Below are 25926 nucleotides of genomic sequence, written 5' to 3' on the forward strand. Positions count from 1 at the left end.
GAGAGAGAGAGAGAGAGAGAGAGAGGCATATATATATATATAGGAAAGGGGAGGCACTATGAATAAATATAAATCATATATACACACAGTATATGCATATATTTATATATATATATATATGTATATGTGTATGTATATATATATATGTATATGTATATATATGTATATATGCATATGTATATATATGTATATAGGCCTATATATGTATATATATATGTATATTTATGTATATATATGTATTTATATGTGTAAATATATGTAAATATAGACATTGAAAAAAAATCATACACAGTTGACGTATTAAACATACATACGTATATATTTATATATATGTATATATTTATATATATGTATATATGTAGAATATAATATAACGTAACAGTAAAGAAACACACGTGGACACGCCTGCTTCATATATATATATATATATATATATATATACATATATATATATATACATTCTATATAACTGTATATAAATAAATAAAAAGTGAGGTTCAACAATAGCTTTGATTAGATATTGTATTACTACTAAAATAATAATAATAAATGTAATAAAATGTCTAATTAAGTTGAACCTCGCGTTTTATATATATTATATCCGCGTTGGTCTACCATTGAGCACTCTGCTGGTAATACTTGCCATACTTTTTCATAGTTTTTGAAAATTATTTATATAACTATATATATAGACCCCTTTATATATATAGTCATATTAGTATATGTCATAGTCATATTATATATATAATATATATATATATATATAGGCCTATATAATAGCAACTAACTTGTTTCATGTGATCAAGAAATATAGGCCTAAATTATTTTGATATTTAACTTATTTCTAAAATTTATTTACAAGAGGCCAGTTTAGTTTTTTTCCGTTTGCTATAATAGCTCAGGAAAACGACAAACTACGATTTAACAAAATTCCGACCCTCTGAATTTTTAGAAGGACCTTGTTTATTTTTGTTCAGAAAAAGGTGCAATTAGAAGAGAGGCTAAACATCAAAGCACCGCTAAGTTACTGGTGCTAGCAGACTTGACCAATCAGGATCCAGTACTTACTGACTTGCTAGTTTGGTACAAAGAAAGTACCGCCTACTTACCCAGTCAACGCACGCCGCCACAGTGGGCATTCAGTTCAGTTGTTTGTTGTAGTGATGCGTGGAAGAGCGTGTAGAGGAACCGTATAGGAACAGTCGAGCGTCTAGCCTAAGTAGTACTAAAAGGTTGGTTTATTGTTACTTATTACTGTGCTATAAAGCCATTTCGGAAAGTACTTTCCTGTGGAGGAATATGGGTTTCGACCTTGAACGTTTTACCACTGAAGTGGACGACGATTTGAAATGTAGTGTTTGTTTGGGAGTTTTGGAGAACCCTCTAGCTACACCGTGTGGACATGTGTTTTGTTCCAATTGCGCCCTGCCGTGGGTCGTCCAAAACGGATGCTGCCCATTGAAATGTGAGAAATTCACAACCAAGGAGCTAAACAACGTTCTCCCTTTACGGAATATTATTCTCAAACTTGAAATTCGCTGTGAGTATTGGATACGTGGATGTGAAGAAAAGGTAAAAGTTCAAAACATGAGTTGCCATTCAGAAGATTGTGATTTTGCTCCTGTACATTGCTCAAATAAAGGATGTCGAGAAATTGTAAATATTAAGGACCAAGCCAACCATGAAACGAACTTATGTGAGTTCAGGCCTGTGGGGCCTTGTAAGAATGGCTGTGGTCTTACTCTGCAGTTTAACACACTCAATGACCACAACTGTTTAAAAGCATTGCAGACTCATGTCTCAACCCAGCAAGTAAAGTTGGCCAATATGGAGCATGACATGAAAAAGATGGCTGGGAGAGCTACAAAGAGGGAAAAATCATTATTATCAAGAATTGCATCGATGCAGAATGAGATACAGATGCAGGCATTGAAATTCCAGAAGAAATTAAATGAATACAAAGCAGAAATTGACTACTTAACAAAAGTTATGTCATTTGAAAAGGTATGCTAATATTTACATAAATTGATGGAATTGTCAGAAGTTTCTGTATATCCATGAAGTGTGAATTATGTTAGCCGACTTGTCTTATTGGTGGTTAAGAATTTAGATCCACTTCCCAATCCAGGGTCAAATGGGTTCAAACCATTCAACCAGTATGTTGTCCTAAATGTTTTTAAAAACAAGTCTACTCCCATATGCCTCATAATGTGGCTTAGCGGTATATTAACTAGTAAGTTCTAGTTTAGTCACAACATGGATTTTGACAGCGAGTGGGCCTTGAATATTGTTGTTAGATCACAATTTGCAATTAAGCATGAACTACAATGTTTCTTTGTGACCATGTTAAATGATCATGTTCATAATATTAAATGAGGATGCAATTTTCCACAACATACAAAAAACAAGCCCAGCCCAATCAGTTAAACAACAAACAAATAATAATTTTTCTTAAGTGCCGATTCCACTCAACGTTTGAACAACCGATGGTAAATAAACGAACAATGAACCCACTTCTAGCATTGTTGAGAATTGTTTGCTTACCCAAGGCCCTACTTGGCATTATTATCTGCTTGAATCGACTACAGTATATTGCACATTGCTAGGAGATAAAACTAATCAGAAAAGTGCATGTGTTGTTAGATGGTTCTAAAATATTACAACATAAATTAATATAGGTGTAAAACAAATTCTGTACTTAAATAATTAATCAAGGAATTGGTGGTAAATATCATTATTTACAGTTAAATTAGTCAGCATCGAAATACAATGAACATCTGAATACACTCTTGACAACAGTCATATCAAGAAGGGGGTGGGGAGATACTTCCCTATCCTTTATTATATTTGTTTGAACTTGTGTTTTGATGCAACCCCCATCATACGCTCGCATAATTGATTTGTTTTTGACAGAATATCATTTATATTGGTCAGTGATGAAAATTACTAAATAAATGTAATGAATACCAATTGGAATGTACTTCAGTGAACTACTGTATCAAAAAATGATGGTCAATATAATATTTTCCCATGCTACCAGCTGTTATGTACCCTGGCAGGATTCTATTCTAAGCACTGAAAAATATCAATGAAATTTTCAAAACATCAATGGAATTTAATAGTAGCAATGGGATTTGAAAGATCAGTGGTACAGTATTCATTTAGAATCAATATTCCAAAAAATATATTGTTATTACTATAAAAAACAAATATACTGTAAAAGTGGAAATTATGATGACGTGATTGTTGAAAGTTACAGTACTTTTTTATGAACAGGATTTATTTGTCATAAGTTTAAATTTATCATTTATGGTTTAATAATGTTGTTGAATGATCATTTGAATGTGTTTCCCATAATTCCTGAGTCATTGGCATGTCCTCAACGAATTATTGATCATGCTTTTGTTACTGTATGCTCTAGAAACTCATGATTGTCCCAGTTTCGAAATATCAAAGTGCAATATATGTAAAAATCTAATATTAAATTGATGGATTTTTATAAAAACACGAAATATGAGTTAGTTATTGGTAATTGTTGAGTAACCTCTTTATGGGAATGGTTGAAAGATGTTAATTAAAGAACGAGGAAAAATGATATAGTATAGCACATGGCAACTCGAGTGGAGTTGTGACTTGGTGGTTAAGTAACTTGCTTTCAAATCCTATGTTGTGGGTTCAAACCTGTCGTTTTTTTTTCTCAAGACAGCTACACTCCCTTAGTCTCAGCTTTCTGTTGAATGTAATATAAAATATAGTAATTTATTAATGAACATGCAAGATATTAAAGTTAAATAGCATTTTATGAATTGGAATTTAATTTATAAAAATGTAATGATTGTAGACCTGTTTTGATTCTTTTGATGATTTATATTTAATAACTGTAGATTAGAGTGTCTTTGGCTTTATACAAAGCAGTTGCTTTTCAGTGAAGTTACAGTAATGTTTGTGAAGATTTACTTTGGAAGGTCATAAGGTTAATGACCCCATTTATTTTCTTAGCATCAATATAGCCATACAGCTGGCTCAGAACAAATAAATCACCAATTTCTAGGTTTTAAATATTTAAGTTCTAGTTACTGTAGTTCAGATTTAGGTTCAAATCAGAGAATATAGAAAAAGTAACTAAGTTGTATAAAATTATGGATATACAGTACAGTCATGAAATATTGCACTTTTACCTGCGCGCAGGCTTCGTAGATACATCGTAGCCTGATATAAACAATCTAACCTGCGCGCAGGCTTCGTAGCCTGATATAAACAATCTAAGCAAGGCTACACGAAGTGAACCTACGAAGCAAAAGCATGTTGTTTATTTGTATGTGCAGAAAGACTGCTGCAGCAGGTATATAACCTGTAATAACTGATTAAATAAAAATGCTTAAACAAAATTGATAAATTTATAATAGTAAATCATAATGAATATTTTTAAACAAAGTAAAAAATAAGTAAATGTTTAGATAAATGTTCTATGCATACAAGCTGAGTAACAAGAACAAAATAGGTTAGGCTTATTATTTATTCAAGCATAAAGATGCCAGACATTTTACAAACAGGAAAATCAAGGAAATAATTAGTAGACACTGCTGCACCCCGGAAGACACCAGAAACCTGCTGTAAACCACACTGTCATCAAATAGCTTCTTTGAATAGATAATATCAGAGGCTAAAAATAACCCCAAAAGATTGATTCATTGAATTAATTTGATAACATTAATAAGAAGATATTTCATGGCCAAAATAGGATATAAAAAATAAAAAAAATAAACTATTAAAATAATTTAAAACTTACAGATAATGCTGCTGATTTAGAGGTTTCTATTAATGGAGGTTAGGGTCACAGGAAGTCCGGAAAACATTTATATTGACTTCGGACACAATTCATTAATTCTTATAATTTGGTTAATATAAACATGTGATTCAAATTGAGAAATGTCAACAAAAATATTACTTATTACATTGTGTCAGAATGCATTATGTGCAACATTGAAAACTTTTATTGTCCAAATTAGGAATAATTTGTCAACGATCGAAACATGACACCATCGGGATCAAGCTGAAATGAAAGCCTCTACCAACGGTCTGTTCTTAATTCAGATTTTTTTACAGCTACGTACTTGGGTGAAAATGATGTCAATTTTCAGAATTAGTGTGGTATGCGTACACCAATGGCCTCAAGTATAATTATTGAGGTGTATTTCTCCTGTACTACCAATACCATATCACTCTGGTTGACTATTTGGAGTGGAAGCATACCTATAGCCTCTAGGGTGATACAAATGTTTTTGTCAGGGGTTTCTCTCCTGCTTATGTTGTTCAGCTGTTGAACTGATTTTTACAGTCTTGTCTATGATTGGAATTTTCTGGTGGTGTGTGCCAGTTGTTGGCCTCCTTTTCCCCTAGCTTTATTCATTACTGTCAGGAGGTAATTTAAATTCATAGGATTCAAACTATTTTATATGCATATAATTTTATTACACAGTGATTAATGTATGGGAGATGATTTAGGTGATTCATTTCACATGAATGTGCTGAGTTTTTTGCTAGCCTCACGTGAACTTAAAAATTATTTATATTCACATCACAGTACTTTATCTGATTTTCTAAATATTATTTTTTATAATTACTACATTTGAATACTTAAATATTGAAGGCCGTCAATGTTACGAATCTATCGATGATCAGCAAGTGTAACTCTGTGTATCCATTTAAATAATACCCGTTAAATAACCACTGGTGTAGTTTCTAGAAACAATCATGGATGGAGCAACAATTACTAATTTTTTGATGTGCTAAAAGAAATAACTTTTTAGGAGCTTTCACAAATAGGTTACTGTAGTATCCTATGATTTATAACTAATGGGCATCCTTTAATAAGTGGACTATAATTTCAGTTCCTCAAATATAAGTCCACTTCTGAGGTATAATCCCATCCTCTACTTATGCCTAATGCTACACATCAGCCTTCCTTCATTAAAAGTCCAGGGTATGACATTACAAATATTCTCAGAAAATAATCTAGTATTAGCTTTAAATTAGGCATCAGTGCTAAATAATTGCCATGTGATTGAAATGGAGATTCCTTGGATATAATAAGCCCACCCCAAAAATGTCCCCATTTTGTGTTATGGGGCCCTGTTGGTGGGCTTACAACAGAGGAACTATGGTGTTAAAGAGGTTGAACTTTTTGTTATAAATAATAAACATAAATTTTGTATCTCAAAAATGCCAGCTTTCATATTCATACAATTAGTGTGCTTTTATATTCAGTCATTAAAATACTAAAAACAAAAACGGTGGAGAGGATTTGTACTTGAAACAATGGATACAAAGGCGTTGGAGAATGTAATGAGGAAATTGATTACCAGAATTAACAATAGATTGAAATGGATAAACAATAATCAGGTCACTTGCAAAGCCATTCAAAGGCTTGAAAAACCCTTCCAAACAATAAAATGAGCAAACTATATCTAGGACACGCGATCTCCTGTGATTAACTGTACATGTCTTGTTACCCCCATGTACTGTACCATTTTAATTTTTTTACAATATTCAATATAACATTTATTCATTCACACAAATACAATTCGAAATTATAACTTTTATCATACAAAGATAAATTACAAAGTGGACAAGGGACAGTTAAAAAGCTGAAGGCTTGTCTAAACTGCCCCTTAACAAAGACATACACACATGAAAAAAACACATAAATTAAAATACAGAAGAAAATATAATTATTATTATTATTTATTAAAGAACATTTTAGTTAGTATCAATCATACATTGGATTTTCTTTTGAAAGTACTGTAGATAATTTGCAATTTTTTGCCATTTGTGTTTACATTTTATGGTTGTCCACAGAGATAGATTTTTTTATTAATAGTACTGTAGAATAATTTGCCTTTTGTATTTACATTTTAGTTTTGTCACGTTCTCATGTTTTTTTTTAAATGAAATAGTTGTCAATGTTGTTAATGTTATAGGATTTTTCTCAAAACCAAACATAACTCCACTCCTTAAGTTTCATGAGTCCATGTACGGTAGAAAAGCAGCTTTTCTTCAGAAAGGGATCGTCATCTATGAGTAGTCCAGTGATTAAGTTTGGTATATTAGCGATCCTTAGTAGATGTGCCTAGTAGGAAGTGAACCGGGAACCCTGGAATTGGGAGGCAAGCATCTTAACCAGATAGCTATTCGAACCCAGTGTATTCACAATAACTTGAATAATAAATCAAACTCTTAGTTTAAATGTGAATAGGGAGGAAGTTTAAATGTGAATAGGGGGGAAGTTCATGATTACAGTATATAGTTATTACTTTAGTACTCATAATTAACTATCATAAATGCAGTATTATGTTATAAATATGAACTTTCATAAAATCAAGGTGTGAACTTTATTAAACTTCTCCAAAGTATAATATAATAGGTTCCATGAAAATGTGTCATTACTGTATGCAGTATGGAGGGATATTAAAAGCTGCTTAATAATTATATGTGGTTATGCTTTGTGTTATATTTGTCATCGGACCATGCACTTAACTATACAGGTCGATGCACATATATATGATATACGATTCCCTAAGGAATTGTTCCATAATTTTGTAGAGCTCTCTAGTGTTATCATCATATTACATTCATTCAGACATATCAGGTACCCTCTTATGGAGTTGTTATGCCATGGCACCGTTCGGGGCGAGTACCTCCATAACTAATCCACAGCTCCACTGATTTTTCAACTGAGGTATTTCATGCTTAAACACAAATCATGAAAACCTGTACCAAACATGGTTCAGTTTTAGGTTTTATTATAGAGTTTTAATGCAACCTGTAATTGGCACATGAATGCTCCAGCTGGATGAAAAATAATTAATATGCAAGTTCACAATTTATAGAGCTTATGTAATATTTAAAAATTAATTTAAGAAATATTCGTCATTTGAAAAGCACAGGAAAATCTGGCTTACCTGTCGGAGGCATTGAGTTTAAATGGCTAGTGTTGCTTAGTTACCAAAGTTGTATCATATGGAGTTGTGGTGGCATTATCAGTGGTGTATTAAGGTGGTGCGGGGAGCATCCTTCCCCCACAAAAGGGTTGTACATCCCCCTTCCCCCAGTTTCCTCTCAGGAAATGTTTGAAGCAAAGACAATACCCTGAAGTAGTTATCGGAAATCACCTAATATCGCCCTAATTTGCGAGTGCCCCCTCACTTAACTATTGAGCTCACCTTCACACCCCCATTAGGCCCCCTCCATCCACAACATCAAGACTCTTAGATACTGTGCGTCACATTGGGAATTAGAGGCCTACGATATTGGTCGTACATTTCTTAATTAAAAAATTATAAATACACGTACTGCTACATTTCGTTCCACTATCATCGGATCTTCGTCGTTATAAACCTAATGAAATTATTTGCAAGACCTAACAGTAGTAACCTACTGTATATTCCTGGGTGGAGAGAGCAAATGTGAATAGACCTTGCCAATGATTCAAATAAGTGACAAGTTTTCAGCCATTAGCATTGCGGTAACATGGATGCACCACTAAACATACAGATATATATAATATATAAATAGATAATTACTAGTACGTGTGGTATTGTTAATACAAAAGTACAAGTTCAGCATTGCAGTGTGAAGGATTTACTTAATCTAATGTTATTTCTGTTTTTAAAACTAATAAATCACCAAATTGAATGATTATGTTGCTCTTTTTTGTTTTTAACTGACAGCCTTGTAGCGAAGAAAAGGAAATTACTTTGATATTGGAAAGAGACGACGGTAGTCTCGGAATGAATATTATTGGTGGCCATGGGGTAAGTCAAGTCAAAATGTATTAAACATTTAATTGTAACTACAGCTTTTTACGAAAAATTATACTATTTCTATGAATGGTAATTTCGATTTTATCTGGTTATTTAAGTACATATTAAAATTTGACTTCAAATGAATTATTTATATAATTATTTTTTAATGCATGATAAGTGGTCTAAGGGTAGGAGCCCTTTCGCCAGGATTTCTTTAAAGAGTGACGGAATTTCAGAAAATGTTGTCCAAAAACTTTAAGGGTGGTGCACAAAGCTGTAGAGGGTAGATATATTTTTGGTACTACTTATGGTGTCGGATACGACGCAGCATGACCCGTGTCCCACAATTTAAATTTCATTTACTCGATACATTTTAATTTGTTAATGCAAAAAATATGTACACTTAAATTATGAAGAAATCGAAACAATTCATCAAAACTAATAACTTACAAGATGGAGTCTCTTATAGAAAGATGCATACAATAAATGTTCATAATATGTGGATAAAGATGTGAACACCCCCCCCCCCCAGTAGTACAGATACAGATTAAATTTATTGTCAATTGTACATCAACATGTAAACATACAATGAAATAGTATCGGCTCGATGAACGCAATATAAATAATTTAAATAACATGAATACAACTATACAGTGAGACAAACATTTAATTTCTGGATACCGACCACGCATTTACAGCTTTGATGGCAGACGGAAAGAATGAAGCTCTTGATCTTGTATGAGATGCGTATGGGGTTTTGTAACGTTGACCAGATTTCAAGAGGCAAAAATGAGAATTACCGGGATGAAAAGGGTCACTGATAATGGATGTTGCCTTATTGATGATACGTTGATTATACAGAATGTCTAATGAAGGTTGTTGTATACCGATTGTTCGAGAAGCACATTTGACAATCCTATTTAAAATTTCTTTATCATCATAATTAGCATATTCATACCAAACTAAATATGACTGAGTTATGACACTTTCAATGACTGATTTATAAAACTAACCCATTATTTTAGAACTTATACGAAACGACCGTAATCTACTTAAAAAGAAGAGGCGCTGTTGTCCTTTCTTCCTACACCTATCTACCTGCTCAGTCCACTTTAAGTCATTCTGTACATATATCCCTAAGAATTTATAATTCTCTACAAGTTCTACTTCTGTACCTGAAATGATCAATGGTCTCTTTACATTTTTATGTAATGTCCTAAAATCCACAGTTGGGCTTGCATCGAAGGCGGTGCCTCACGATGACATGCGATTGAACAAGTACTGTTACCCATGAGAACTGTGGAATTGCCTGCAGTTCTACACTTCAGTATTTATTGTTTTGAATAAAATGCACTTAGTACATATTTTTTTAGAGTGGCGCTAAAATTTTAAGCGTGGTGCAACCTTTGCTTATTTTTCCTAAGCGTGGCGGTCATTTTGTTTTTTCGCCCAAGCGTGGCGGTGCTGCCACGCTTAAGCATACCTGGCGAGACCCCTGGAGTAGTCATGAAGACTTCATTCAAAGTCACTTTTAATAAATCTCTCTTGATGTGGACAAATCATGTGGGATCTGTGATATGTAGACCATAATATTGCAGAAAGTGTAGCCAGTCAAGTCTCAGAGAAAAGTTATTAGACCATATCATATAATTGCAAAATGTGCTAAAAATTGTAATTATAATAATTAAAAAAAAAAGAAATTCTTATTCTTATTCTTAATAATAATAAAAAAAGAAACTTGTAGAAAGTGTAGTCAGTCTCAGGGAAAGTTATTAGACCATATCATATAATTGCAAAATGTGCTAAAAATTGTAATTATAATAATAATAATAATTAAAAAGATCTTTAAAAAAATGAGTTATGAATCAAGAAGTTCAGAGTATTCTTGCTGGAACTGCCAAAATTGCTGTTTCTTCATTATATGTAGTCTGAAAATGCTTCCCTATGCCCACTGACAATTTCAGTTTCCTTCAGATTGTGAGAGTGGACTTGTTAGGCCTGTATCAGAGCAAGGTGTTACATTTAATGCTGAAAATTTTAAGTTAATCCCATAGAAAATAACACTAAAACCTTCAACCACTGAAAGTTTTCAAGTCTTAATGTCTTAATTTTTTAAAAGTGGAAATGTTGGAGACAAGGGCTTAATCTAAACGACATATAAATAATGTGGTACACAGATAGGGTATGAAAATGTTTATTTTTATTGTTATTAGTGTTAACAAAATTTGAAAAAAAACATGTTTGTGTAACATGTGTATTCAGAATCAGTGATTGTACGGGTTTCACATACGCTAATCGATGCATCAATAATTGGTTCAGGTTATTCCCCTTAGTAAAACTTGTCAAATCGAACACCTTTCTAATTTTTGGATTACATTGAGGTGAGGATTTTGCCCGTAGACCTACTTTGTGGCTACAAAATATGCGTAAATTAAAAATAATTTATAATCCCTGCTTAACGTGTGGCCCTCGGTGGAATAAATACTAATCAAGCAAAAAATAGCTCCAGATTTTATATTTCGATGGCATGTGGGTTCGTTGGCTGCCAGAACGTCATCGGAGGAATAATTCTACCTGTTGGTTTGGAGTCAAACTCTTCAAAATGATGGTTTTCTTGTTGGGATCTTTTTTTTTTTTGTGTAAATATTCTTATAAAATGGTTTACAAAGAATGTTGTGTTAAATGGGACAATAAACTATAGAATCTATTATAATGGAAAACTTCACAATTGAACTAGTTTCTATTATATTTGATTTTTTTTTTAGGTTTTGTTGACCCAAGATAAGAAATGATTTGTTATGTTATGTTTGCTTTCTAAAGTAGGCTGGATTTGTCATCCGCTGCATTTTTTCAGACCTGTATTCGAAAATATTTGTTTCCATGTTTTTAACCCTTTAATGAAAGAGTAATTTAAGAATGCTATTATTTAGATATTTCCTGAATAGTCTTTCCCTGGTTTTTGTATCAGTTTCTTTCCTACAGATGGTTTATTGCTTACATAATTTACTCAATCCTTGTTTCTTATCAACTCTAGAATAGTACCGTGGGTGGGGATCGTGGGAAGAACTCTTCTTACTTTCACTGGTTATTATTAAGCACTTGTTGGATTATATTGATGATACTTAAGGCTATAGTAGTCTAATTCCAATTGGGTGATGCATTAGGTTAACAATTACCAACAAACAGACTTAATCCCCTGTAATAATCTGTTCTGGTGACCGGCATTCTCTGCCACTTTTATGCAGTTGTTGTGGATTAGAGGCGTATGTCCTCACCTTGTTAATCATAGGATCAGGATCAGTGGTTCTGGTCCCTACAAATAGTTGCCACTCAATGAACCTGATCTTACATAACAGAAACACCATACATAATTGTTAATTCTGAAATACAGTTGGGGAGCATTTCCTAAATGCTGATATAAAAAGAACAATATGATGTCTATCAAAATCAATCGCCATTGATTATAATGTTGATAAATTTACTATAATAATCTAATGTTGAACCAAGGACAATCCAAATTAAAATTGAATTTAATTCTAGGATTCAACAATTAATATAACACTTTATAGTACTAGACAAAGATCCATGGATTATTAGCAAGTTATTTCTTTTTGGAGCATTGCAAAAGTTTTAAATTAAGGAACAGTACAGTAAACATGTCAAAATGTATTGTATTTATTTCAAATTTAGCCCCAGTAGAATGGTAGTCAACATCCAATTTACCAATTACATAGCAATAACAGTTTCGATTCAATGTACCATTTCCAAGGATGTTATAAATTTTTTTGAGAACAGCTCAAGCCATTGTTAAAAAGTAGGTAGGCCTTACTGATGTATAGATCTATATAGATGATTGATTGACATGGTTGATCTCTAGTTGATGTTATGTTGCTATGCAACATTTACCAGGGGAAGTGCGAGACATGCCAATTTTGTTAATATCCTCACCCAAACGTACTTTATATAGGATTTTAGATTTTTATTTTAAAATCCTAATACTAGTTAATTTACTTGTTTCATAATCTTTAGTAGATTGGGCGTAATTTGCAATTCTTACAATCTCTTCCCTACAGTAGTAAGTTTCTCCCTGGCTGAAACCCCAAATCCTTGTTGTACATTTCACCTGTTTGTACCCCATGCAGTAGTATTTTAGTTCCCTCACTGCAATGATGTCAATTGAGGCTAATAGCTAAATAGGAAACAATTTAAAGCAAATTATTATTTCCTGTACTATTAATAATAACTGTCAATAACTTGCCATCATTGTTGTTTGATTGGTTTAATACTTCTAATGAGTTACATGTGTTTGTTTATTATTGTTTCATTTTTATTTTATTTTTAACTTTAATGGATCATATATGTTTCAGTATTCAATAACTACCCTTGAGGCTCATAATCCACCAGTATAACTTGTAGCAAATTAATATTATTATGAATCACAGAGATTATGCTTTAGGTAGTGTAGCCCCCAATGTGTTACCCCTTTAACATGCTTTTATGCATGATTTATAGTGGTAGTTAAACTTGTAATTTCTTGTTTGTTTAGGCTAATTGTGGACATGAGAAAAGGAAGTTATCTAGCAAATTTAATCATATGCCTATTAAATCAAAACAGTTTTTCATCCAGAATCTGTTTGCATTTATAACCAGAATATATTATTCCATTTATTACATCAATTTTTTTTTATTACTCAATCTGATTACCTTTAAATAACTTAGATAATAAATGTCGATATACATCAATCAGCATTGTAAATTGTTATTACGACGGTGCTATATAGTTGTGAAATAAAGTATTAAAAATGGTTTCAATGTACGTGCCAAGAACCCTGTAGGAATTGACAAACTAACAGTGTCTACTCTACAGTATTACCCTGCCCTAAAGCTCACAGGCTTGTACTGTTGATCAAAGTATCTGCAATGGAAACCATGATTGTCAACAAAACAAAAAACCCCATAGAAGTAAATTTGTGGGGGTCTCAATGCTACAACTTCGTATCCCAATGAAGCCATTTTGAGTGTGTACAGTTTTAAAAAATTCGTAAGATTTGAAAAAATGACAAAAAATTCATGTTGAAAATACTATACTCATTGTGAATTTTTGCCAATAAAACTTATATATTTTGAAAAAGCATGTTATTAGTTTCTACTTACATATGCTTTTTAACAAGATTGATGTAGTTTTTGATGAGTAAGTGTGATTTTAAAATGTGTTGAAAAACCCGGTGAGCCGAATTTGCGCACATAAAAAAACATTGGGAAACCCCCCTTTCTAACTTCAAAACACGATCGCTTGATGACCGTCAAAGCTAGCAGAATGATTTTTTTTTTGCATGTTATCAGCCTTTAAACAAGCTATATTTTGATGTGTATAAAGCGTCTAAAATTGATGTGTTCATCCACCAAATAAACAAAATTAGTGACAAAGTTAATGTTTTGAGCGATTGTTCATGAACAAAACCGATCGAAAATACCACTAAATTAAAGCTAGATCTTATTTATAACTGATAAACTATCATTTAATAACAGATTTTGCATGGTCATAAAGCGAAAACATTTTGAAATACAGTGAATTCGGGAGTAAATACAATTGAAAAAATCCGAGACTGCACCGTTGTGTATTCGGTGAGGCTTACTACCACATGCGTATTAATCACTAATCACTATCACTCAAAACCAAATTTATACCCCGCTGCAAAAATGGAAGGTTTCAGTTCGCCCACTGCTGCACGTGTTCCGCTGCTGTCACACTGCACTGCGAGGTAGAGAGCCTGCAGCAGGCATAGTTTGTGATACAAGATCAAATATACAATTAAAACTAGTAGTTGTTTTTAATTTGACAAGTTTATTCTCTTTACCTAAATTTTACCAAATATCCGCCTTTCTATTCGGAGGAACTAGAATAGAACTTACAGTAGGCTAGAAGATGAATCATCTGTATGTATGTAGACCCCTGTCAGATGTGATTGTGAGTAAACATAGCCGTCGTGCGCTTGCAAGATAATAAATATAGACACAACACCACAAGGAACGATGCACTAAGAATGGGAGGGAGTGAGTGTTGTAGGGGAATAATAACATTACAAGTCTTAGATTGGCCTAGTTACACAGCATGAACTATTGTGTGAGCATACATACACATCAGGTTGGCGGGCAGCTCGAGGTGAGTGGGGGGAACCTTGGCCTAGTGCTTATGCACTTAGCCTTTTACGCCACTGGTTGTAGGATGAGGTACAACAATTCTCTAGCTAATCCCTGAATTTCATCATGTTTACTTGGTGAGTCAACTTGTATGGTTTGTCTGGGAGCATGTTCATTTTTGAAAAAATGTTGCAACTAAATCAAATAGTTCAGTTACCTATCTTACCCAACTATATCATGGCCCTAGGCACCAGTTTTTCATACATAGTGTCACTTTAAAAAAAGTTAAAATGCCTTTGTTTAGGAGTGGCGACTAAACCCCAGAGGGTCATTTTTTTTCCCGTTATAACCTTTAAATACTAAGCCCGTCTTTGTACACATACAGTACCTCATAAGAATGGATAAATTTTTTCCCATAGTATCTTTCTTATAAGGAGTGTAAAGTAGTTATTTTTTACCCGCGAGGACAAAATCATTGCACTTTACGGGACTCAAGAACATCTTAACCTCTAGGAACGTTAACGTATGTAGTAGAAATTGCGTTCTACGTTTTTATGGTTCTTCAAAACTTTTTCTATACCAAACTGTAATGCTGTAATGTTCTTACAACATAGTGTTGTTAGCTTGGTTCCTACTGTTCTTTTGATCATAAAATTGGGGAAAAAAATTAAATAGAATGATGTCAAATAACTTCTAAAGAAATGCATCAAAAGTAGTTTTTGCTGATTTAAGTAACCTCAACAATAAAGTTTTTTGCTTCCCGACCAATTTAAAGGCCTATATACAAAGATTGTGTAGGAACAGGATCGTTGTGTGTCATTGTTAATCGTTATGTGTCGTCGTTAATTGGCGAACGAAGGAAGTTCTCTCATTCTAATTTTTAATTGAAATCTAAATCTTCTTTGGAAAAAAAGCTGTTGTATGCCCATATGTAATCATGATATTCCTATATATGGTCATGATGTGATGTCATGACAATAATTAGGCAAGTCACATGTTTTTGTAAAATAAAATTTGATAGTCGGGATAGGACTTAATAATAACGTACTTAAATTTACAAAGTGCAAGCATTTAAAATTTTATAATTGATTGTTCATGTTCAACATAGCCATTTTATAATTAAAAGTGAATTAAGTCATGCATGAGCGACTTCACTCAGAAAGTTTAATGATTTGTTCAATTTTCAATGTCATTATTACACTACCTAAATGTTCATTTAAATTAGGTACTTTTATTCTCACACAAAAATTTGACTAGTGTTTTTCATGTTAAGATTTTTTCTCCATAAAAAAATAGTGGAAACAACCAAATGTTTTGTACACTACACTTATTCTGCCATATAGACATAACAAAAACTATTTTATGCCCATATAGAATCATGATATGCCTATATGGTCATGATGTGATGTCATTAGTACCATATTTAGGCATTGTCACATGTTTTTATCAAATAAGATTAGATAGTCTGTATAAGGTTTTAGCCTTAAAATTTTACTACTGTTTTTCTTAATGTTAAAATTTCCTTAATATTACCAAAATGGTGGAAACTGAAGTAGGCATTCTGAACTTTCACATTCTCCACCATGCTAAATAAAGACATCCACAAACACCATTGTTGTTCTTGATGTTAATTTACTCTACAACATTTCAATAACACAATGGTGGAAGCTGAACCAGGCATTCTGTACATATTAGCACATCTCCTGCCATGCTAAATAAAGACTTCCGCAGTCTGGATATATTCATCTTTCAACATCTCTAACGAGAATGCATTTAAAAAAGAAGCAATCATTCTACAGGCTTGCGTTGGAATGCCTGCATTAACCTCAGTCGTGCAAAAGGTCTCAAAAGTCTTGTCTACCCCAATGACTGCTCTTTGAACTGCTGTATTATTTCTACAACCTTATAACCTACAGTGCATTGGCTTATAACTAAACCTCTATCTTGGTGGCAAAGCAACAATTGACTTGCTCTATCTACTACAGTATAATTTTTAGGAAATGATTCAGAAACCAGCTAACTGAACTAAATTTTTGTAAATATTTTATGAATAAATATGTAAAAAGTATAGGACAACCTTTATTTGTGAATGTTTAATATTTTTTCATATGCGCATTATGATCAGAGTTCCGGTAAAAATATCTAAGTGGATTTGAAGAGCCTAGCTGCCTCTCCCCACTGAATTTTTGAATAGAAAAAAGGAGAAAAAAAAGTTTGAGACTACTGATTTTTGGGCATCTGGAGGTGTCATAGCCATAAAATATTGTACCTCAGCATGGTGGAATGCGTGTGTTGTAGACCTTCCATCTTTAATAATAGCTCCTCCCTGTCTCCGACCCCTCTCTCTCACTCTATTTTGAATTCTTGGATCCACCACTGGAATATGTTTGCCCATTGCTCATTGATCGCGCCATAATCTGCTAACATGTGTACCCCTTATACTAAACACATGTACCAATCATTGACCTTTACTTTGATATCGCAATGTCGGCACTAATGAACATTATCAGTTAAGCTATCATAAAATATTTTAAAATCAATCTATTTTATCTCACCAATTACTTTGAACTTAGTGATTGTTGGTTCATCTTTAGCGATAAATCAGTTATTCATGGTCAAGTTCACTGACTGAATCTACTGAAGGATTAAATAGCAATATTTATTTTCAAAGTATCTGTCAGTTCCCATATTATTTGCAGACCCTTTAATTGGGTGGTAATCACTCATGGTTGTAGCAAGAGAAAACTAAGGGTGGGTGAAAGCTGGGTGGCGCCCACCCACCTTCCGTCCATCATAACTAAAGCCCTAATCACTTTATTAAAGATTTTTGTAGACTTTATAAAGCTGTAATTCAGTAAAAACTGGATGCTAGTATTTTTTTTCAAAATTATTTACCATAGTTGCTCAGGTATAAGCCCCCCTTTACTTTCTGTTCAATTTTGTGTACCAGTCTTTCCTCGGGCAAAAGCCCAGGGTATGAATTTTAAGAAGTGTTCTCAGGAAGAGAATCAAATATTGGCATTTAATTATAGGAGTACATTGCTGAAAAAATTGGCATTTGATTAAAAATGGATAAAAAGTGGTTATTTGTTTATACCTGTGTACTTATTGATAACAATTTTATCCCCATTAAATTAGCATTTTGTACTCTTATTTTGAGATTTCTATATTGTATTCAGAAAGTCTACTTCATATATTTAAAAGTTTGTGAGAATCATTTCTCTTCTTAAGCTCAGTATGAATTGGAGGAGCATCATTCTTAATGAGAAAAAAAAAAAAGAAAATTAAGATTTGGACTTCCAGCACTTAATTCAGCAGCAGATGTGCTTATTATCAGGCTGAGTAGATTTGCTAGGAAGTAACTTAATGCTTATTTATGTAGCTGAAGTGTTAAGTTGATCCAATCAAATCTTGTACACAAAGAACTAATATTGCCCCTTAAGCTTCCCAAGTATTTAAAGTAAAATCCAGTAAGAAGATACGAAAACACTACAACCAACCAGCAAGTACCTCCCTCACTGGCATCTAAGCAAACCTGATCATTAATCAATAAATTTAATTTCCCTCATAATCCGTCCTCAGTATTTCCAGTATTTAATGCGGGCCCAGTAAATTTACCAAGTTATTAAATGGGTGGTATACATGAAAGTCAATGAACTTTTTCAAGGTAGAGAGGTTTGTGTGTACTTTATGTCAGTCTGGCTGATGAACCCTGAAGCTATGGAAATCATTGCTAATTGTAATTGTTCTTTTAATTACTACTAGTATTGACTCAGCTTTTTAGTTGATATTCTAATATAATTTACACATTTTGATGCAAAATACTGTATGCAATGACTTGGTTCTCATGCTTTTGAAGTAGCAAACTTTACAAATTGAAGTTGCTGCAAGCAAAATTAATTTTTGAGCACATGACGCGGGAGTCTCCCGAAAATCAGGACGTCCTCCCGCAATCAAGCAAGAATCTTCCAGAAAATAACCTATCTTCTGCAAATTTATTAAATCTGCATGTTTTTACTACTGTATAACCCCTTCGTTATCAATTGTCTCATGAAAGTCAATGTCTATGGGTATCCCCAATAGTAGCAAAATAAAATTTGATGTGCTAAAAATGCTTATTTTTACAGATCTCCTGAAAATGAATTTTTCCAAATTGGGACCCCTGATGTTGGCCTGTGTCAATCAGCCTAAAAAGTGACATGAATCTTTTCCAAAATGAAATATAAATCACATATTTACTGTATTATCTGCTTACTATGAATAGGCAGAGTATTTATTTTTACTGTTGTTGTATTGGTTAATAATACCTGGCCATTCTCATTTTAATTCATTCATTTTTTTTCCTACAGTATGCAGTCAGTCCAATTGCAATTGCTTCCAAAATCCTATGACCTCCACAGACCTATTAACCAATTAATCGGAGACTTACCAGACCAAAATTGCCTTTCCAATTAAACTGGAATAAAACCTATTAACGATAGACGACAAACTTCTCAATCCAGATATCCATGCAAAAGAGCATCCAATTGATCTTTTCACTGATGCTAGATCAAACAAATCTATTGTCGGCCCAGCCTCAGAATACTTGATTGGCTACAGAATCGTCTCTTGAAATCTTTGATTACTTTAAGTCCGACTGATGAGTTCCTCCTTATTGAGTAATTCTGTACTGTCAGAGAATGGGGATAAGGATACAGTGATGCAATGGTCGAGTTTGATAATTATTGTAAGATTGATCAAAATTTGCAACAATGGGGGCTAATCATTAGACTATCACAATGTCAATGCAGACTTTACACCTGTTCCAGGCAGGTAGTTTTAGAAGGGATTCCAGAAGATTAGGTTAGGTATGGACTTATTTTTAACCTCTGTGACTCTTAATGTTTGCTTCCTACATTGCAAAAAAAAAAAAAAAAAAATTTGAAAATGTTATATATGCTAATTATAGGCCAATAATACAATTCAAATTTTAATTTTGTATTTTGAATGGCATTATTAATATACTATGTTACTGGCAAATTTATAAGGTGATATAATACTAGTCCCTTGGTGTTTGCCTTAAAAATAGGCTTGGAAAAATAATTAAAACTAGATAAAAAAAGAACATTTGACTCGAAATGGAAAGAATATTTTCTCTGCAGTGCTTGGAAAGGAAAAGATACTTTTTGATAATTGGATATTTGGTCTTAAAATCATGTAGACCAGTTGGATGGCATTGTGTTTATATCTGGCATATAACCTTCCTAATATTAATATCTGGAATAAGCTGAATATTATATACATTGGTCTTTTGTTCATAAATTTAATAAACAATATTTTACTTGTAAAGGAAGGAAAAAGTAAGGAATTTTTTTGCATTTTTCATATTTTCTTTTGTCTTGTTCTCCATGTGACTTTATACTTATGTCACCTGGCCAGTCACAGATGCATTTTAACATGTCACATGACATGTCACGATATCTTCAGTTTTTGCTAAGAAAATGTTAACCTGATTTTTTTTCTACGTAGGCTGAAGGTGGACTTTCGGAAGGAATAATAGTGTCGAGAGTCACAGAAACTGGACCTGCAGAAAAGGCAGATCTTAAAGTCCATGACAGGATCATAAAGGTTAGTTTCATAAATAAGTTAGATCAGAAATTTTGGCAAATTCAGATGAAATATAACATAATTTGATTTAAGGACATGCAAATCTTATCTGGGAGGTTGTACAAAGATATAACAATAACAAATATTTTAACTTCGTGAAGGTTTTACAGCAGAGGTTGGCAAAGTGCAATTTTGTTTCGGCCCTACGTGTGCGGCCCGCCAACCATCTTTGGCTATAAAACCCCTTGTTTTTTACGACCCGGCATCGGTTTTTCATGAAAATAATAGAATTTATTATCAAATCCCTTTCAAAAATCTGATATAAATTTGCTTCTTATAATTCATATAATTTATATTTTCATTTAATTTTGTTTTGTATTTGTAATTTATTATCTGTACCACGATGAAGAACAATGTCCCCACATTGATTGTGTATCCAAAAAAAGAAATAATTATTTCTGTCTACCTTAAAATTGTTAGGTGGTAAATTAAAAATGTAGAGTAAACCATACTACTTACTAGAAGTATCTGAAATTATGAGCTGTGATATAAATGAGTGTTTAGCTATTAAATTATTATGATTGCCCCATGGGAGTTTGAAACTGTCTGTGATGAAAATTAAGTGTTTTAGCTGAAGAATGTGAACTTCTATTTTGCTTCAGAGTATAATATTCAGTTCCTGGTATTTTTGTTATCTACTAAATGTCAGAATTAAAATATATTCTGATGTATCAAAAGCTTGATGATAAAACAACGCTGCTATATTTAAAATCCTGACAAAATGAATTTTGATGGAATTTTTATTTTAGGCCCTAAACATTCCATGATATTTTGAAACAGCTGATAGGTTAGTGGTCTGGGTTGCTTCAGTAGGAGAGGTCAAGGTACAGCTAGGTACTCCCTGGTGGGTCTAGGCCTAGCTGTTTTCATAATTTTAAAGGAGTCAGAGCAGTTGTCCTTGAGGGAGACTTGGTTTTTGTTTATTTTAGCCAAAGTAAATTATCAATAGATTGTAATACTTTGTAGATACTACTCAAAATAATGTTTGATTCTAAAATAGACAGCAAATATTTGAATGTGTAGGTAATACATAGTCACATCTGAGAATTGTCACATCACACATTGTCAAAAAGCGGGAGTCTTCAATATTATAGAATTGCTTTGGCACTTACACCACAAAATTACAAAAAGTAGTTTTACTACTGTACATGTTGTGAATTTTAAGTGCGTACTTCTGTATTTTGTATTAAAAAATTGTGTGACAATGCCACTGCTTGCTAGATGTTTTGGTTTTGGTTATTATCATATGTATATTTTATGCAAACTGTCAGTAAAGTATTGCTAGCATTTATAGTCATGTATTCGGTTAAAATGGTAAATAATAACGTGTATAAAAGAATTTCGGCACCATACAAAGTCTAAAACTACTTGGCCTTTATTGTACAATCTTATTATTATTTTTATGAACCAACATTTTATGGCATAACTGTCAGAAAAATATTGCATTAATATTTTTATGAACCAACATTTTATGGCATAACTGTCAGAAAAAATTGCAAGCATTTGAACTTGTACACTCCTTAAAGATGGTAAAGATGATAACAATTCTATTAAAAAATATTTCGGCATCACACAAATATCTTTACTACTAGATGTTTATATATTAGTAGAATGCATGATATTATTATTATTAAAATTATAATCCAGTATTTTGTGGCAAACTGTCAGTAACTTAAACCATGCGCTCATCAAAGTTGGGAAATATAATAACAATTTAATTTCAAAAAAATTTCGGCACCACACAAAGTCTAAACTACTACTACAGTAGGCCTTCATTCTCTAATGAATCTGTACTTAAAGTGCATGACCAACTTAGCAGATACATAATCAACGGATCTGTTATGGCCTAATAATGATGACACATAGAATGAACTGTTGTTAGATTGGAATGTAATTGTACCATGACGTGTCAGCTCTGATTGTACTGTGGAAGCAAAATTCTTAGACAACACAGATAATACGGTAATCAACAATGATTCTGATAATTTTGTAACCCTCAATTGGAATTGTTGTTTTTTGGAGGAAAAAAATCTCTAATCTTATAATCGTAAAGTGTGAATTTAATATTAGCAGTCAGTTGTGGCATCAGTGTGAGGAGAAGGGGGGGGGGGAGGAGGGGGAAGTCAATGTAGATAATTGTATTTGACAAGCATAGACCAGCTGTTCTCGGATGCCAATTTTTTAAAATATTGGAAACCATATAATCTCTCCCCTTATAATCCAACCAGGATTTTTACTCTGGTACCCTTTCCAGAGGTGATAGGTTATATCTTTGGTCAGACCTTGTTGGACTAGTTAGTCCACCCATTGGCAAATTTTTGAAGTCACCATTACAATGTACAGTTGTGTGCAAGACTTGGCAAATAGAATGTGCTTTTAGAAGATTTGCCACGGCTCTTTATCGTATACATTGGTTGCTTGCAAACCATAAATCTGATTCCTTTATATCTTTGATACTGTTACATTCTGGTAATTATAAAGCACTTCATTGGTAAAATATTTTAGGGTATTTATGTGATTTTAATAATAGGAATCCATATAAGTTCACCTGTGATAAGTATATTTGGCATTGGAAGCATCTTATGGTACAAATACCGGCAATTACCAGGTATTATATTAAATAGGATGAACAATATCCTGCTTAGATGAACACTTGCTTTAAAATTGTTACTGGACTTTTTGAATAAGCTGATTTACCTGAAGGCTAACAGAAGAGTCAAAAGCTTCTTCGAAGGTTGTTTGAAAGCCTCTAAAAAGTCTGGTAAATTAGGCAAACCTTGACCAAAGCATCATATGGGGCTTCTAACATTGTAAAAAAATGTAAACTGGATGTTTGTGACTTTGAAGGAGTTCCCACAGAGAGTTAAAGTACTTGAAGGGAGAGAAAAAGAAATATTGAAGAACTATCAAAATATGACCCTCTGCTGCAGAATGAGTGTAGGTTTCATTTTGACTTAAGATTCCTAACCAAAACTACTTAAAACAAGCATTTTTAATGTTTAAAAACAAAAATAGTTTGAATTCTAGTTTCATAAATTAAAATTAAATGTTAATGTGCAGTTTCTGATCAATGGACCACTTGGTAGTCCGACAAAGAAGTACTGTATGTCCATAAAATGCTATTGTCTGCAAAATAGTTAGCTAAATGTCTGCCTAAAAAGGCAAGGCAGGCTATGTTCAGAATACTACTCAAGCCAGACATGACTCAAGCTTAGTGCAAGTCCCACACCTATGGACATCTTGATTATCCACACTAAGTACAGGTAGGTTGACTGGGTAGCATTGTGTTGCCATTGATTGTAAATCTTTTGACCAAAGACTTCAGTGAGAAGGAGAAATTTTAAACTCAAAGTCAGTCTCGGTACCTTGCCAATTTTTCCGAGCTTTCCAACGCCCTTTTTTGTGTCTTTAAAAAATCACTTGTACAACATATCAACATTTTTCCCCCAGAGCCTGGCTTTAATGAAATGAAATTAAAATTTAAGTCTGAGAGTTCCCTTTCCAGCCATTTAGATGTGCCATAGCCATAATATTTACTACTTAAGTACCAACCATGGTGGGGCTCAGGTGGTAGCCTGAACCCTCCATCTGTAAATGTTCCTCCCTAACCTCCCTCCTGGTATGAGAGGTATTATATTTTGAAATTTACAGGTTCTAGTTAGTAATGTTTACTCTTAAGAAATTTTCTTCATTTGAAGCTTATTGTGTCTGTATAAAATCACTTGCCTGTGTAAAGATAATTGATTAGAGAATTTTTACCTCCAATTTTTCCCATCATGAATTATCTTATGAAGAACTCAATAGCATTGTTAATTAGATGCCTGTCAAATAAATGTAAAATAAATTTCTAAGTATTTAGAATTATCAACCATTAATAAGTTTGTAATCTAATGATATAATTTGAGCTCACTTGGTCGGCTGGGATCAAAACGAGAAAAATTGATCTAAAGGATCTAGTTTCCATGAACAGGTTTTATGTTTCGTAGGACAACGATGGGGAGGAGTCATTCTTACGGTTAAACAACCAATTCTCTATTGATGCCGAAAAGTTACAAAGTGTTTGGTTCAATCGATGATTTTCGGATTTGTTATTGAAATGAAAGATTCACAATAATAACCGGAATTTATAAAATGAAGTGATGGCTTGTCGTTGCACGCTTTAAGAGACTTGTACCGCCCCTGTTATTCTTTGATATTGTTCCACGATCAAGGGTGCCGCTAACAAATTGACAGAAACCGTGAAGAATGAGATTGCTATTTTGTACAGCTTCTCATGCAGAACTTAACGTACTGTCCATTTTTTAAGCATGAGAACTGCCGTTAAGAAAATACCATGGAACAAGTCAAGAGCCTTTGTAGTTACCGCATTATGATTTCATGTTTTCTGCTCCAACTGTTCAATTTATGCAACATTGTTGCTGTTTGTTTTCGCAACCTCTTAGGAAACAGTCCTATTGGAAGTTGGTGAAGCGCAGCTGTGTAAGCGATCTAGAAATAGGTAAGCAGGCAGAAAAACAGCTTATTATGTCCTTTCACGCAATGTTTGCCCCAAAGGGAGGTTTATCGGCAGACCACTGATTGTCAAGTTATTAATAAACTTCATTAATCCAGAGAAACTCCAATTGAACCATAACTACTAGTACTATTGAATAGTAATGTCAATGGTATGGTTAAATGTAAAATTATGTGTATGTGCACTTAGTTAATTCTAGTAATATAAATGTCAAATCTCGAGGGGTATAAAATGCTTTGTACGAACAGAAGTTGTAAATTTCAAATATTCTTTCCATAAATGTCCAAATAAAAGAATTGCTGCAATAACTCCCATAATTTTTCATATCCTTGTTCTGTTTTTTTCCCTCGGATTGATTGGTTTGGATTTTTCGGGGTAGAAAAGTCGGAGACTTTATATACGTAGGAGTCGTTTTACATGGTGATTGACCAATGCCCTGGAAGAGCGTTTATTAACATGCACATGGACTGTATTACTTCTTGACCGTTGCATCAAAAAGTGGAGGTTTTTCGTTATTGAAACTTGCCACATTCCAGTGGAAACACGAGGAGAGCAGTTATCGGAGTTGAACCGGGGACAAGGGATGTGAAGATCCTTGCCCACTGAGCAGCGAACTTGCTTAACAACGGTCTTTGTGTTCTTATTTTTTTTTCTATTTGCTTTCTTCCACATATTAATAAAAAAAAAAATGTTTGTTGATGTATGTATTTTAATCAGGAAATCAAAGAAATTAATGGTTGTAATTTACGTCCGATGATTCAATATTGCCCTTTGCACATGGGGAAAAAGCCTATTCTGTCGGCGTTAATCAAAGGAATGGGC

At 33.1% G+C, this 25926-nt stretch overlaps 1 protein-coding gene across 1 annotated transcript; it reads left to right on the plus strand.

Annotated features, from left to right (window-relative positions):
* Nucleotides 1–1143: 1143 nt before the first annotated feature.
* Nucleotides 1144–25683, plus strand: LOC117110176 (E3 ubiquitin-protein ligase PDZRN3-B-like). The gene is made up of 5 exons (XM_033252786.1): nucleotides 1144–2004; nucleotides 8730–8813; nucleotides 20454–20552; nucleotides 25034–25089; nucleotides 25484–25683. The coding sequence occupies exons 1-5, from the start codon at nucleotides 1300–1302 to the stop codon at nucleotides 25530–25532; spliced, it is 993 nt and encodes a 330-aa protein (XP_033108677.1). The 5' UTR covers nucleotides 1144–1299; the 3' UTR covers nucleotides 25533–25683.
* Nucleotides 25684–25926: the final 243 nt, after the last annotated feature.

This window comes from Anneissia japonica, unplaced genomic scaffold (assembly GCF_011630105.1).
Source record: "Anneissia japonica isolate Jap-2015-1 unplaced genomic scaffold, ASM1163010v1 scaffold6537_len306802_cov134, whole genome shotgun sequence".
NCBI classification, from domain to species: domain Eukaryota; kingdom Metazoa; phylum Echinodermata; class Crinoidea; order Comatulida; family Comatulidae; genus Anneissia; species Anneissia japonica.